Below are 14,839 nucleotides of genomic sequence, written 5' to 3'. Positions count from 1 at the left end.
GCGAGTGCCTGACGCACTACTTGTCTTTCTTTCGCATAGCGCAATGCTCCCTCCTAGCCGCTTCCTTCCTCCATGCCCGGAATGGGACCTTCACCCACGTGCTCAGCAACGCAACACTTCAGTAGCTACCGGCAACGACAGTTATGCATTCATATCCAGGCAATACTGAAAATGTGGCAACGTGAAATGGCAAGTCACCTCGATGAAAGATCAGGTTGCCGTACCAGAAACGGCATATTGCTGACAAGCCCACGATCGAGAGAACATCAATTATTGGAAAATGGTGCGTACAAATACGCGTGCAACCAGCACACCTTCGAGGGCCGCATTTCCATACGCTCGCTGGCGCAGGGTTTCTGGCGTACGACACCACCACCGAGATATCGAGTTGTAAAAACTTCACTTAAAGAGAAACGGCGCATGTGCCTCGCACATACTTTTTTCCTGAAGGGCCTGCCGCATCTCCATGATGCCAGTCTTCTTGATGAAGCCGGGCAGGTCAAAGGGCGGCTTCTCGATGCCCCTCTTGCCCTGCAGGTACTTTCGCTTGAAGCACCAATGACGGGGCACTGGCACTGTGTTGCGTGAGGACTGCAAGGTATAACAAGTACAGGGAATGGCAACAGTCAATGTGCCTACTTTCAACTAACATTTATATCAGGAATGCAAGAAACTACAAAAAAAATAATTCAAAAAAAAAAAAGGAGAGAGATAGAGATGGGGAGAGACATAATAAAAATAGAGTGTGCCTACATCAAGCTTTGGTTATGTTCACAGGACAAAAAGTGAGATTTTCTCTCCGACAAGGCAATAGCGCTTGTTTTGTGATGTGGCGATATTCTCATACAGTCAAACCCGCATATATCGAACTCACATATAACGAATTATTGCGCATGTAGAACAGTTGTAAAATCATCTTCGATATCTTTTCGTTACCTACACCTATAATTACCTACATATGGAACTCTTTTGTGATCCCCTTGAGATTTGATATATTCTGGTTCGACTGTATTTCCTTGTGTTTCTGCAGTAAAAATTTCTTGAAAGTCAGTTTTTTGTCTGTTGCCTATCTCATTTCTCTTGTCCATGTCTTCCCCCCACTGTTAAGGTTTATTAACATGCATCACCAACACGCCTAAGAAATTACTTTTCTTAGTTAACTCTTTGTAAGTGTGATCTATCGCAAAGTGCGAAAGAAACCGTTACCCTCTTCAGTTACGCAAATCACACCTGCCAAACTAGTATTCCTTCTCTCTGCCCAGTGCCTCTTAGCCAACCGGGCTCTGTCCTGGTTAACCTCCTTGCCCTTTCTTTACACACACTTTTACATGTTTTTCACACACGTGTGTGCATTACCTTTAGGTGGAGGAGCAGCACTGGGTCCTTGGCAGTCACGTCATGCATCTCCACCAATTCTGGCCGGGTAACCTTCTGTAATGCAACAGCATCAAAAAGAAACGATTTATAAAAAAAAAAAAGAACGAAGCATTAGCCACTTTTGTTGCTTTCTTTCTTCCACAAGACAATGAGAAATTCAGCTGGTTCACAGCTTTGCCTTCGGTGCACTGAAAATGCTCCTGTGGCCATTTGTTTCAGACAAGTGGTGCCTCTGGTGAGTACGAGAAGCGGCAAGTGCTAAAGCTTTATTATTTGCAGAACTTCATTACTGAGGTAAGAGTAAATAATATAAACCAGAAGAACAACAAAAGAGAATATTTTCTGAGGCAGGACAAAAAGATTAATGCCATTTCACGTGATATAAGAAATTTTATACCATGAAGGATGCTCCTGTGAAGCTAAAAAAAAAAAATGAATATTATGTTTGCTCATACTGACAGGAACGTGCTCGTATGTATGTGCTCATACTGCTCTTGTCTGCCGTTTCTCTTTTCCAGCATCTCCATTTTATCATTTGAATGCACAAGAGGTGCCTTATAACAGTCCTCGAATCAGGAAAAGATATTCATCACTGGCGTCAGGGGGGAGCTATGGAAATATGGCTGTCTGGAATTAAAAGCAACAATGCCCAAGAACATTGCGGATCAATGCACAGGAAGAAGCTGCGGTAAAGCAGATCGAATACTATAAATTATAAGTTAGTAATAATTTTTGTGGTTTAACGTCCCAAAACCACGATACGATTATGAGAGACGCTGTAGTGGAGGGGCTCCGGAAATTTCGACCACCTGGTTTTTTTTTAACGTGCACCTAAATCTAAGCACACGGGCCTCAAGCATTTTCACCTCCATGGAAAATGCGGCCGCCGCAGCTTGGATTCGATCCCGTGACCCAGGGGCGTAGCCAAGGAGGGGGTTGGGGGGTTCAACCCCCCCCCCCCCCCCCCCCGAAATTTTTCAATTTTGCTTGCGCATATATACATGCACACATACAAACGCATGCACGAGCATACATAATGTATGGTTGAACCCTCCCCGAAAAAAATTTCTGGCTACGCCCCTGCCATGACCCACGGGTCAGCAGTCGAGCACCATAACCACTAGACCACCGTAGTGGGTTAAAAAGTATAAGTTAAGAAAGAGTTATCTGTGGTAACCACTTTAATGGGACCCTGAAGCAGTTCTGACAATTGTGTATACTCCGAACGCAATTAATATTATTGCAAGAATGATTTACCCTAGTTGTGGTGTAACCACTTACATAAAGCTGTTTGAGCCAATGTAAAAAAGTTAGCATGAGAACTGTTGTGGTCTAGCACTTAAACCTAGTAACTTAGTCGGACAGCTTTAGTAATGAATGGATCCTGAATGCTTTTGTAAAGTACTGCATGTTAGCAGTATTTTTAAATGAGTTGCCTAGTATAGCACCTCGGGCACTGCGCACTGACCTGTTTGAGCTCAGCAATGGTCATTCTGCTCAGCTTCTTCAGCTTGCGTTTCGACAGCTTGGGCTTGTCTTCCATTTTGATCTGTCACACAGGAGAAACATCTGTTATAGCATGCAATTCAACATCAACAATTACCAAAGAGTTGTGCTGCATAGTTCAAACATGACTTTCCAACACAGCAATATGACTTGTCCGTCGTAGTTGTCAGCACTGTGGTATGAACGCTGGTGATGCACCGCCAATACACAATTTTCGAAAAACAATTCACTGCATCATTAGTACTGTAACATGGCACGCTCTAGCAAGGTATGCATTACCAGTAAGCTAAAATGTCGCACTCTTGACTCGTCTACCACGATAAAGCGAAAAGATTATGCACAGGTGCCCACAAAATAATTCGGAGCGCCGGACAGGTGGCCACTCGTTCGCGGGGCACACCCACAGAAAAATACAGCCATGATCTGCGCATGTGCGGCATCCCTAGCAAGCAAGCCTCGCTCCCTAGTGTATCTAGATAGGCATTGCCTTGCATTAAAAACCATGCTGTTCGCTCCTCTTAGCGCTGTGACAACACATGCGGGGGGGGGGGGGGCAGTATCGGGGCCTGTAGGCGACAGTGTGCTCGTGCTCTAAACGCACGCGTAATCCTTGAGGCGCGACCTTAATTAGCTCTCAGTTATGAACTTTTAATTAACTCTCACTAATTAATGAAGTTAAATGAACTCTTAATTAGTATTAATCTGGCGTGAAAAGTCTTATCACGGAGTTTTGATGCTGTGTAGTCTCGATTACTGTTCTCAACACTTAATTAAGTTTAATGAGTAATTACATTCATTTAATTAGTAATACACTTTAGCACGCTTTAATAAAGGTGTTGTCTGATGTCCCTGTTTTGGTCTTGTTAATAACTCTAATTTATATAAAGTAGTCTTGGGACTCTTGAATTACTCTTAGTTACTTGGTGCTTAATTAACTTTTAGATGCTTTATTGAACATAAGATTGTGGTATGCCGCTTTCTGATTTTTGCTACTGCAAGTGCTGTCAGTGACTGGCGACCAGACAGTCACATTTCGTGACTAATGAACCAGTGAATTATCTCGCTTTCAAAGGCGCTGATGCCGATTAAGGCGCATGCACGGGCACGTAAGCTCCACCGCGCGCACAGAGCATTTGAGAGACCCCATTTGCACAGCCCCCCTGTGAAACGCTAAAAGGCAAACTCCATTCTTTTGAAGCAAGGCAACACCTATCTTGATGCACTGGGGAGCGAGGCGAGCTTGCTAGGGATATCACTAGGCTTGTGCGAATATTCGAACAAATAATGCAGTATTTGAATTCACTTCGATTTGAATTTAAATTATTGAAAATTTCGAAGTATTCGAAATGAATGAATAGGTGTATATTAGTCCAGTTGTAACCCCACCTGTAAAGATCGCTTCACTGCAGTGGAGGGGTGCTATACCGTGAATACATCTTTCCAGGTAAAATCCACACTGCTGCGAAGCCCCACTTCAAGGTTAAATGAACATATTACCCTCACATCGATTCATCATTTTTTAAGTTTAAAAGCTTGTTATATCGGCTTAGGTGCTCCAAGTATAGTAAATTTTAAAACGTAACATATTTTACAGGTTATCACTTGCATTCTACCGAAAGCCAAATCCTGCTGCTATTCAAAGTTGCTTCCACTTCCTTTGAACCAAAAAGAATATTTGCACATGCCTTGTTACAATTTTAAAACAACATTGTGCAGGTTGGTTGGTCATGACAAATATGCTCATTTTTCTTTATAATATGCGATGTATACTATTCGAATTCGATTCGAAATTATTCGACTAAAATAACTATTTGCTTCGAACCTACAATTTACTATTCGCACAAGCCTAGATATCACGCATGCGCAGACCCTGGCACTACTTTTTCACTGACGTGCTCCACTGACCAGTGACCACCGCTCCGACACTCTGAATTATTTTATGGGCACCTGTACACGCAGTATCATAGTATCATTGCATATCATGCAAAGATAAAACTCTATACAGAGAAAAAAAAAATTCCACAGATCTATTAATCTAACTCGCAGCACATCTGCAGATAAAACGGCCATTAACTTATTACCAACTTTGTAGAAGTTGCCAAAACTACAGTTCTTGCCTGCCAGTTTCTAGATTAATGCAATAAATTAAGAACACAGGCAAGGATGACTGAATAGTCACTGATGCACTATACATCTAGTGCAATCACAATCTGGAGTCGGCCAAGCATGCTTTTGAAGCTTGCAAACTGCAGTCGGGAACTACTGCTCACATTGTGATGGTAGGATACAACAATGCTGTATGTCATAGAAAAAATAAACAACAGCCTTTCTAGTCAGCTAGGAGCGGCAAGAACCACAGTCCTGTAAATACTAGTGCATGTCTCATACGTGTGGCTAGGATGCTGTGCACGAAATGCATCTGTAGGCAAGAGCACAAAAGGCCACTTGATCCGGTTAAGCAAGCAAACTAATCATGCCAATGCATTTAGAGATTTAGTTTAGCGTCACGTGTGGCTCTTACTCTGCAAGCTCCCATAAAAATGGTGTGAGCGAAACTGCATCCTTCCACCTACTCAAAACGAGCTGTCCCAGCTAACTTATATACAATGCTATGGGCATAGACATGGTTGACTTACAACACAGCCTTTAACTTTACCTACTTATTCAGATGCAGATAAATTAAGTAAAAGAAGCTAAAGGCTCAGAACGAAGCTGACCAGCAGCCAGTGCCACGCAACATCACAAAGGTCCCGAAAAGCAAAACAACGACATCCAGGATGACAAGCAAGCCAACCACTCACGTCGTCATCGTCCTTCTCATCCAAGTCGGCTGGCTTTTTGCGCTCCAAAAGCCTCTGTGCGATGGCTGCAGGGTCGGTCACAGGGCCGGTGTCGGTCTTGGGCTTCTCCGGCTCTTGGAGCTTGAACTTCTCAAAGATGAGCAGAAACTGGTAGTAATATGGGTCCTTGGAATCTATAGTCTCCTGCACGTACCTGACGAAAGAAAAACTCAAGCATGTTGGGATCAGTGACTGCATGAAGAGTTTGCATGTGGAAAGAGGTCTTGCACAATTGACCTCGAGTATCAACGCAACATTTCTTGGGATTTCTTCTGTTTTGTTTTTTTTTTTTTTGCGTTAGAAGGTCTAAGCACTATAATCACTCAAAAAAAATACGGACTAACAAGTGGCAGAGCGCCCTAAATAGCTTACTACCGTAACAATTGTTTCAAGGGAACAGTTTGAGCATTTAGGGTATCTGAGAGGTTAATGCATGACATCACGACATACTGGCTCGTTTCACTCCTGCGATATAGTTGAACCCAGATATAATGAATCTGAAGGAGAGTGCAGAAAAGTTCCACATAAACGTAATTTTATGTATAAAATACTTTATATGTCGAAAATATATTGAAGGAGTTTTTAAAACTGTCCAATATACGCAACAGTTTGTTATATGTAGGTTCACTATATGACTGTACACTGATGCAGCCAGATGAAATGCACAGCCACATAAAATGCAAGCTTTTCGTTGGATAGGAAGATTTCGCTTCTCATATATGAATGACGAGAACGTGTGTCTACAAAGATTAACACTGTGTGGCAGAAGAATAGTGACCACAGATTATACCATAAACGCAGAGCTTTTCCATGGAAGTGCTGGAGATCATTTTGAGAACACAAACTAGCAGTCAGAAGAGGCGAAAATTCCGACTCACTCCACGTCCACGTCCTCTTTCTCCCCCTTGTCGCCTTCCTTCTTCTCGTCGGCCGCTTTCTTGTCCGCATCGTCCTGCTTTTGTTGCTGCTGCTGCTGCTGCCTTCGCTGAGCACGCTTCTTCTTCTTCTTTTTCTTCTTCTTGTTCTTCGACTGCATGTGCAAGATCAATCCCGGCAAAGCTGACACTTTGTGTGACAACACAATCGCATAATTTACAGCCCTTGCTGATAGAGCTATGCGCCTCACCTGAGGCACGTTTACAGTTTATTTTAAAGCCGCTTAATTTCAAACTGCTCCGTTGCATAAGTTCGTTCAATTCAAACTTCTTGTTTGTCCATGCAAGAAAATATCTACTGCCTTTGTTGCTTCTAGCTGAATGTTTGTGTTCTTATATCACTAACAGTCACAAATAAAGCCTGCCTACAAAGCGCCCAAACTAGCCAAACTGTGCATACCGACAATTATGTGTTGACTGAGGAAGAAAAAAAAATCCAAGACAGCCTGGCCTTGGTCTATCGTAGGCAAAATACTTATGTCACTTTTGCCACAGTACACTAGCGTCATGCGAAAAAGCATACGCAGATTCAGAAGGGGCTACCAGCTACAGTAAAAGCTCGTTAATTCGACTCTCGTTAATTTGGAAAATCGGTTAATTCGGACACGTCATCTGGTCCCTGTAAATATACGCATCACTCTATGAGACTGGGCGCTCGTTATTTCGGACAGATTTGACCGCAAATCGGATAATTCGGCGACTTTCGGGCCGCTGGCAAGGCTCGAAAACGAAAAAAGAACAATTCGGAACAAAAGTGAAGCTTAAACGCAGCATCGCCATGGACATCAATTATCGACTTGGCTTGGATTGAGACTGGTTGAACGCCTTTTTTTCGCGTGTGTATAGCGTGTGGGTTTTGTTGCTTTGTTCCCGTTGGTGTGCTGCATCGTTGATCGCCGATTTATCGAGGAACGTTTCAGTACGGCTCCTTTAGCTTGATCGTTGCTGGTGCTTTTGTGCTGACTTCTCGTGCGACCGCACTCTCTGCCGATGGCAACGCCGGCGAAGCGGCCCAAGTACGAGACCAAGGACTTCACCACCAAAGTAGAAATTTTGCGTGCTCTGAATAACGGGCTCTCCCGACAAGAAGTGATGAAGAGTGATGAAAGGGGATCCTTCAATCGGCGGCAAGAAGCAAGGAACGAGTAACCGTACTTTTATCCGCCAACGTGACGGGAACAGAGCGCTTGCCGCTTCTCGTTATCGGAAAGGTTCAAAAGCCACGCTGCTTTAAGAACATCAACAATCTTCCCGTGGATTACCGTGCCAACCGAAAAGCGTGGATGACGGGTGAAACTTTTGCGGTACTGCAGACATCATGCGAGCACCTTGAAGGGCTCAGAAAAATTGTGTCCGCGCGAATTTCTGCTCGAAAACAGACAAGCATCCGCGATTACTTTGTTAAGTAAAGGTATGTTGAAAAAACTCGTGCATTTATTGTGTTTATTTCGACCATTCGATAATTCGGACATTCGGTTAATTCGGACATTTTTTCCGGTCCCTAGAAATCCGAATTAACGAGCTTTTACTGTATCATGAACCACAGCACATTAGTCCCTCAATCGCACACATGTGCATGCGCCGTTTAATAACGAGTGCCAGTATGATCACCGGCGTCTAAAAACTCTACTGGCAACCATTCAGAGCTGTCAGGCTGTTGCTGCAACCCCCTGAGAGACAATAAAAACACACCAGTTTTCTTTCGTCACACCCCCTTCTATACCCCAACTTAAATTTTTCAACTTTTGAAGTCCCCAGGTAGTAGGTATGTACGTGTGACTGTTTCCTTACAGCACATGCTTGTGTGTTGCCCTGGGTCGTACTTACAAGAACTTCTGATGATTCAAATACAATTCTGGGATCTCCTCGAGTTTGAATTATAGAGAGCATACTGTACCACTATACGAAGCCTTTCATCTCCGACCCCTAAGCAGGGCAGCAAGAGGCCCAGCTGTGACAATCCGCCTTTCTCACGGTGCCAAGGTGCACACGCCATACCTCTGGCAGGGAAAACGCGAAACGCTCTGGTAGGGTCTGTGCACGCCTTTTCATCTCTGAGGCTTTCGTTCTGGTTTTCATTCCCGGATCACCCCGCAAAGCTCCACTCCCCTACCAAAATGTCAGAAGGCAGCACTGGAAAATGAACAAGGCAGATCGCACAAGCAACCAACCTCCGTGGACGTCTTGGTCCCTTCCTGCTCCTCATCGTCCTCGTCGTCCCCTTCGTCCATGGCCACGAGTCTGGGCTTGCTTGGTGGCTGCGCTTTCTTGGATGCTGAAAGAAAACCATTTTTCAGCCATCTGCTACTATGTGAAAACGCCTATCATGTATGCTCCCCACCACTACGAAGGCAAACACTCCATCAGTGTTCAAACAATAATTCTTGCAAACATGTAATTCAAACCATCGCTGACCACTGTCTGCTACATTGTAAAAATGTATATTTAATGACAACAGCTGTCTATTCGGTGAAGACAATGAAATGCAATTTGCATTTTTCTAGAGCAATCATTACTCCTAGAACAGGTGGGACAGTAGCTGCCTCATTGCCCATGCGAGGCTGACCAATGTGCAGGGACGGGGTGTGTCCAACTGACAGAGGATACGGAATTGTAATCATTAACTTCACCTAGTGCTACGGACAACTCACAAGAACGAAAATCTGAACTTCTCACTGGCTGGCATTCATTATGAAATTTCTGCATGCACGCAACAAATGAGGACACAGAGAGCAAAGGAAACACACGAACTCCATTCACTTTCAACTGTCCAGCAGAGCCAACGACCATGTTGAAGGCATTTGAAGATCCTGTAAGTCACTGGACACTTTGCTCGTAGAATAAACTGGAATGCTGTAGAATAAATCTCGAGTCTCCTGGGCGGTAAGCCTCCATATAACAGCAAAATTAACAAGATTTGTTAATGCTGGAATATAGGGGTTGACCTTGTAGGCTGGACAACGAAGACAGTGACAAGGTTGCCAGAGGGATAAGAGTCTTGCATCATATAATAATAATTGTTGGGTTTTTACGTTCCAAAACCACGATATGATTATGAGGGATGCCGTAGTGGAGGGCTCCGGAAATGGACCACCTGGGGTTCTTCAACGTGCACCTGAATCCAAGTACACGAGCCTCTAGCACTGTCGTCTCCATCGAAAATGCGGCTGCCAAGTCAAAGTCACACATCTGTCACGGCTTTTTGAAATTGCAAATACGTTGTCACTACTGTAAACTCTCACTTGTGCAAATGTCAATTTAACAAATATTTCAAAATAACAAACTTTTAGAAAATTCCCCGCACTTTTCCTGCGCATACTGAAAAAAATCTTTCAGTTCAACAAATCTCTGAATAGCAAATAACTATTTCATTCGTATGAACTTGATCAGTAAACCAGGGCTATATCAGATCTGGAATCTGTCAGACCTGAAAATCATTTCCAGTGTTCATCCCCAACAAGAATGCGATGAGGTACATATGCAATGGCAGTGGAAGATACAAATCCTGGAACTATTATATAGCCAGGGCTGTAGGATCCTTTGGACAGTTGAGAGACTTTGTGTCTCAGGAACTAACTGTGCCAGAGGAAGTGCACAAAAACAGAGTTTCTGTACAGCTTTTTTACTTCTTGTGCTTTAAGAGAACCAGTGCAAATGAAAATCGCAGTTTTTTTTTTCAACGTGAGAGACAGCGGTGCAGCTATTACGAGCTTTACACACATTGATGTACAGAATTCCACAATGCATTTCACATTTTCTGACTATGTCTGCTGCGCCCTATGCTGTACCATATTCTAGTGAATATTCAGTTCAGTGAACTATTTCTTTGGGGTTCCTTGAAGTTCACTCAAGTGAGAGTTCATTGTAATTGCAAATATGTAACAATATCATAAACAGAATAAAGAGAAAGGTTGTGCTGAGAAAAAGTGGCAGAGCCAAGCCTAACCAATTTCCACACAAAAATGTGATTGCTTCTTAACACAACTTCCCGTCAAACACTTCTTTGAAAAAAAAAAAAAAAAAAGAGAGAATTGATGCCCACTTCATGAGTGTGTCTATATTCACAATCATATAGTAAACAAAAGGTATTGTGTAAATACCTAATATCTCACAAATGGTGCAACAAGCTCCGTAGCAGATTAACAAAGAAGAGCAACCATGCCACAAGTGGCATGCATATGTCCCACTGTCTCACAAGAGTAAACTCTTCCTTCCAACTAAGACATTAATATGGAGGCATACCTGGTTTCTCAGCGGGAGGCTCTGGCGGTGCCAGGGCCAGCTCCTGAGCTCGTTCGGACGTGTTGGCAAAGATCTCCTCAATGACTTGTGGGATTTCCACATTGGACACCTCGGGGACGGATACTGTGGTGTCCATCTTGTCCCCGGAGGCCATTCCGGGTGGCGGCGGCAGCGGCTGCGAAAATGAAAGAATCGATTGATTTTTTATTGACTTATCTCTAGAGGTCAAATTTTTAGGCACTAAAAAAAGCGTGTTTTTAGGCACCAAAGATAGGCAGGCAAAACAACGTTTTAGGCGCCAAAAATAGGCATGCAAAAGCACGTTTTAGGCATCCAACGACGTAAACGTAGGCAAAATAAAGTTTTACGCAAGTGCAAATAATTTCAAAACAAAGATGTGTGCGACCTGTATCTACAACAGGAAAGCAAAAAAAAAGTTATCATTTATGATGGCACACAGGCATCAACAGTTGAACATAACCGTGCAATTATCCTCTTTCCCGCACGGTTCACAGGGCACGGTCTCTCCTTTTATTCTGTAGCATGGCGAGTCAAGTGTCCACTGTCGAATCGACGCACTCCTGGGTGTCTTTCTCTTCGGCATGGCTGGGAAGGGCAGCACCACGAACAGATAGCCAGACCACTAAAAGACCAGAAGGGAGGGGCGCCTCGTGTTGGCCAGGTCTAACCGTATAGGGTGAATTTCTCCCTGTCGCTGAAAGCATTAAGTAAATAACAAACAAAACAAGAGCCGCCTGCACATCAAATTTTCTATCTTTTGATCTTCACTCTCCTTTCCTCTGACGGCAGCTCTCCACGGTTTCGCATTCGCCAACCGCTTGCACCATGTCAACACGGCGGCATATGGTGGCTGGCGCGTTCCATTTCATTGCTGCTAGCGGTTGTTTTCCGGAAGTTGGTTGAACTAGAGGACTAGGTTGAACCCCATAGTGTTCCAAACAGTCAATGTGGCCGGGGGTAACATGAATAACGGTCTCAAAGCAGTGCTGCAAAACCAACCTGCGCACTGAAATTCGCATATAAACTGCACCCGAATTTGTTGACATATATTCATTATTTATTTATTCATATAATATACATACACATTTCCAAAAGCTTTGTTTTCTGAGGCAATAATTAAAAGAGGCACCCCATAACATTTGATTTAAAACCTTACTGCTCACTTACCAGCCCTAAATTGGAATATGCATGTATTGCGAGTCACTAAACATAACACTGACACACTGGAAATGATACAATGCAAAGCAGTAAAATTCATTTTTGCCAAATACCCTAACACTTTCCCACGACCCTAACACTAACTCATAACATTTAAACGTTGCAATTACAGTGCAAGGTTCGCAGACAAAGTTCCTTTTCTTGCTGAGAAAAAAAAAACATTTCTCTCTTGGCATGCACCTTCTTTTTAATCCACTTGAAACACGCTGAAGGCACCGCCATGCTGAACCATTAACACCTTATTCCACAAAAGATAACCTTTTGAAGTATTCATTCATTCCCTGTACCATAACAGACTGGAACAACTTGCCTGAAGCATGTCCCTGCACTACTGATGCTACAGCACAAATTATATGTAAAATGTGTTTTGTTTTGTTCGTACCTTCTACATACTATGTAAATACATATTATTTGCTCCTCTAATACTGTTTCATTCAACGTTGCTAATTCTTTTTGTTACTAGTTTTTATTTTGCACCGCATTTTACAACTCCTTGTTGGATTGTATTATTCAGTTTTTCTCTGAATTTGCTTTTGCATTAATGCACCTTTTCACCCTCTATGCAACCTACGCCCCTCCTGTTTGAGCCCTTACTGGGGCCTGCAGTGTTATAAATGAAATAAATAAAAAAGTATTAAATATTTCTTTTCCATACCTGAACTTTGTTGGATCTCTGGCAGAGAGTCTTAGCTCTGTCACACATACATAACATCGTAGAATGAATAATCCTGTGGCTGGCTTTACAATAACACAAGGTGAAAAAAAGCTATATGCCACTTCGAGCCGTCTCGTTCAACTGCATTCTATCCAGCCAGTTTGCTGGCATACACTGAACCAAAAGGTTTGGATGCCTTCGTAAATTCAACCCTCATACAAGGTTCTTCTGAGTTACAATGGAGTCATAAGTAAGATACCCCTTCGTGCCCTTAGAAGGGCCCACTAAGGCGCCAGCACACTAACAAAAACAACACGCAGGGAGCCTATCATTTTTGCTTCCAATAAGAAATGGAACAAACATACAAAGGCATAAAGGTTGCATCTGTTCATAAATGTGATGAGCAGCATGCACATGTCAACAATAAAGCCAGGCCTATAGCAGAGTCCTTCAATGCTTTTCTGGTCACGAAACTCCTCTGTAACGCTATGGGGAGAGCTTGCTATGTTGCCGCAGCTGCCGCGCGGCAGCGCTAGGAGCGCACAGGGGGGCATTGAGGAGAGCTTCGCTGCGTAGGGAGAGCTGGGGACCTGAGGAATCCGGTGGCACCAGCGTTCAGTTTCCCTCGTTGCTTCTGAATTTGTGTGACTGACGGGTGTGAGAAATGTGTGCAAGGACAAGGATGGTGTACGTGAGTGACGATGCCGAAAACTTGCGGTGTACCGGGTTGTCGCTCCGGCTACAGAGGTACGAGCAGAAAGGCGTCGTCGTTTAGTTTGCCGAGGAACGGCGATGAGAGGGATGAATGGAAGCGTGCAATACCGCGACAGGAAGCTGGCGGATTTACCTTCGATTCTGAACATGTCAGAGTGTGCGAGAAACGTTTTGACGCCACCGACGTTATTCGAACGGACGACTTCATAGTGAATGGAAAAAATGTGTCTTTGCAACGCGAGAAGGCAAAGTTGCGGGCCGGCGCTGTTTCTTTCGCAGCTTGCTAGTTTTTTAGAATAACAGAGAGCTGAGCTAGTTGGCAAGTATTCATTCTAAAAAGACACGGCGTGCAGACACGGACACAAGAAAGAAGTCACGACGTCACATACGCCGTTTGTGGTGGCATTTGTGGAACGTGACTTCTTGTGTCCGTGTTTGCACGCCCTGTCTTTTTAGAATAGTGTTTTAGGTTCTTTCCTGCTTATTAAATGCTTTGCATTGTTTCCTTGTTTGCTGTTGTTAAAAAAAACAGTTTTTTTCTATTTTTATTGACTGAATGTCAACTAAGCTAATTTTTTTTATATCGTACTTCAGAGATTTCCTTGTTTCATGCATTAGCTTGCTCCCTCCATGTACTGGCAGTGCAGAGAGTTTTCCTACGCTAGGAAAGTTTTGCTCGTAGCCTTCTGTTTTCTGAGGTATTTTTTCAATAAAAGTTTTTCTATCTTTCTCTTTCAATCGTAGCATTCTTGCTTTGTTTACTGTAAATTAGTGGCTCGACAGTGGGATGTTATCAAACATGTGCACAGAAATAAGCAATTATAGTGAAGTATGGACTGCAAAGGGTGTTAGTGTTTCCTCACCTTGACACATTTTTGGGCATTTTGCCCCATATTAAGTTTTCCACGTTCCGAATAATTCGAAAGCGCAACAGAGCTCTGCTTGTGAATACATGTGCTTATTTTTTCTAAATTAGCGAAATGCGGTTTCGTTTCAGTTAATCTAGTCTCCCCTGTGCAGTCTACATTAAGAAAATCGTTGCATCACGCGGTGCAGACGTAGCCCATCTAAGCAGTCAAACTAACGCACGTTCTTATTTGTAAAGGTACCACGAGCGTGAAGATTGGAGATACCCTAGTGCCTTTGCAACGCTGCACAATATAAAGTGCGACACACTTTGCTCCCACGTAACATGAAATTGCCAAAGTTACTCACAGAAAATGGACAAAACGTGGTTACAAACTCGGAGTTAAGGCTAGGTTAGGTACTAGAGATCAGCTGGTGTTCATGCGGCACACGGACGTTATAACTTGCGAAACCTTTGTCACTCC

At 43.4% G+C, this 14,839-nt stretch overlaps 1 protein-coding gene across 3 annotated transcripts in view; it reads right to left on the bottom strand.

The window, feature by feature from the left end:
- LOC119383523 (splicing factor 3B subunit 2) overlaps positions 1–14,839 on the bottom strand; it is a 50,739-nt gene that overhangs the window by 13,254 nt on the left and 22,646 nt on the right. For all 3 annotated transcript variants that reach the window (XM_037651717.2, XM_049412562.1, XM_037651715.2), the window contains 7 exons: positions 10,901–11,075; positions 8,830–8,933; positions 6,602–6,753; positions 5,685–5,877; positions 2,846–2,926; positions 1,357–1,431; positions 441–591 (listed from right to left, as the gene is read on the bottom strand). In XM_037651717.2, the coding sequence (XP_037507645.1) occupies positions 441–591; positions 1,357–1,431; positions 2,846–2,926; positions 5,685–5,877; positions 6,602–6,753; positions 8,830–8,933; positions 10,901–11,075 (931 nt within the window). The remainder of the gene's footprint in view (positions 1–440; positions 592–1,356; positions 1,432–2,845; positions 2,927–5,684; positions 5,878–6,601; positions 6,754–8,829; positions 8,934–10,900; positions 11,076–14,839) is intronic.

This window comes from Rhipicephalus sanguineus, chromosome 2, assembly GCF_013339695.2.
Source record: "Rhipicephalus sanguineus isolate Rsan-2018 chromosome 2, BIME_Rsan_1.4, whole genome shotgun sequence".
NCBI classification, from domain to species: Eukaryota; Metazoa; Arthropoda; class Arachnida; order Ixodida; family Ixodidae; genus Rhipicephalus; species Rhipicephalus sanguineus.
The sequence above is the reverse complement of the archived record's forward strand: the minus strand, read 5'-3'. Positions and strand labels throughout refer to the sequence as shown.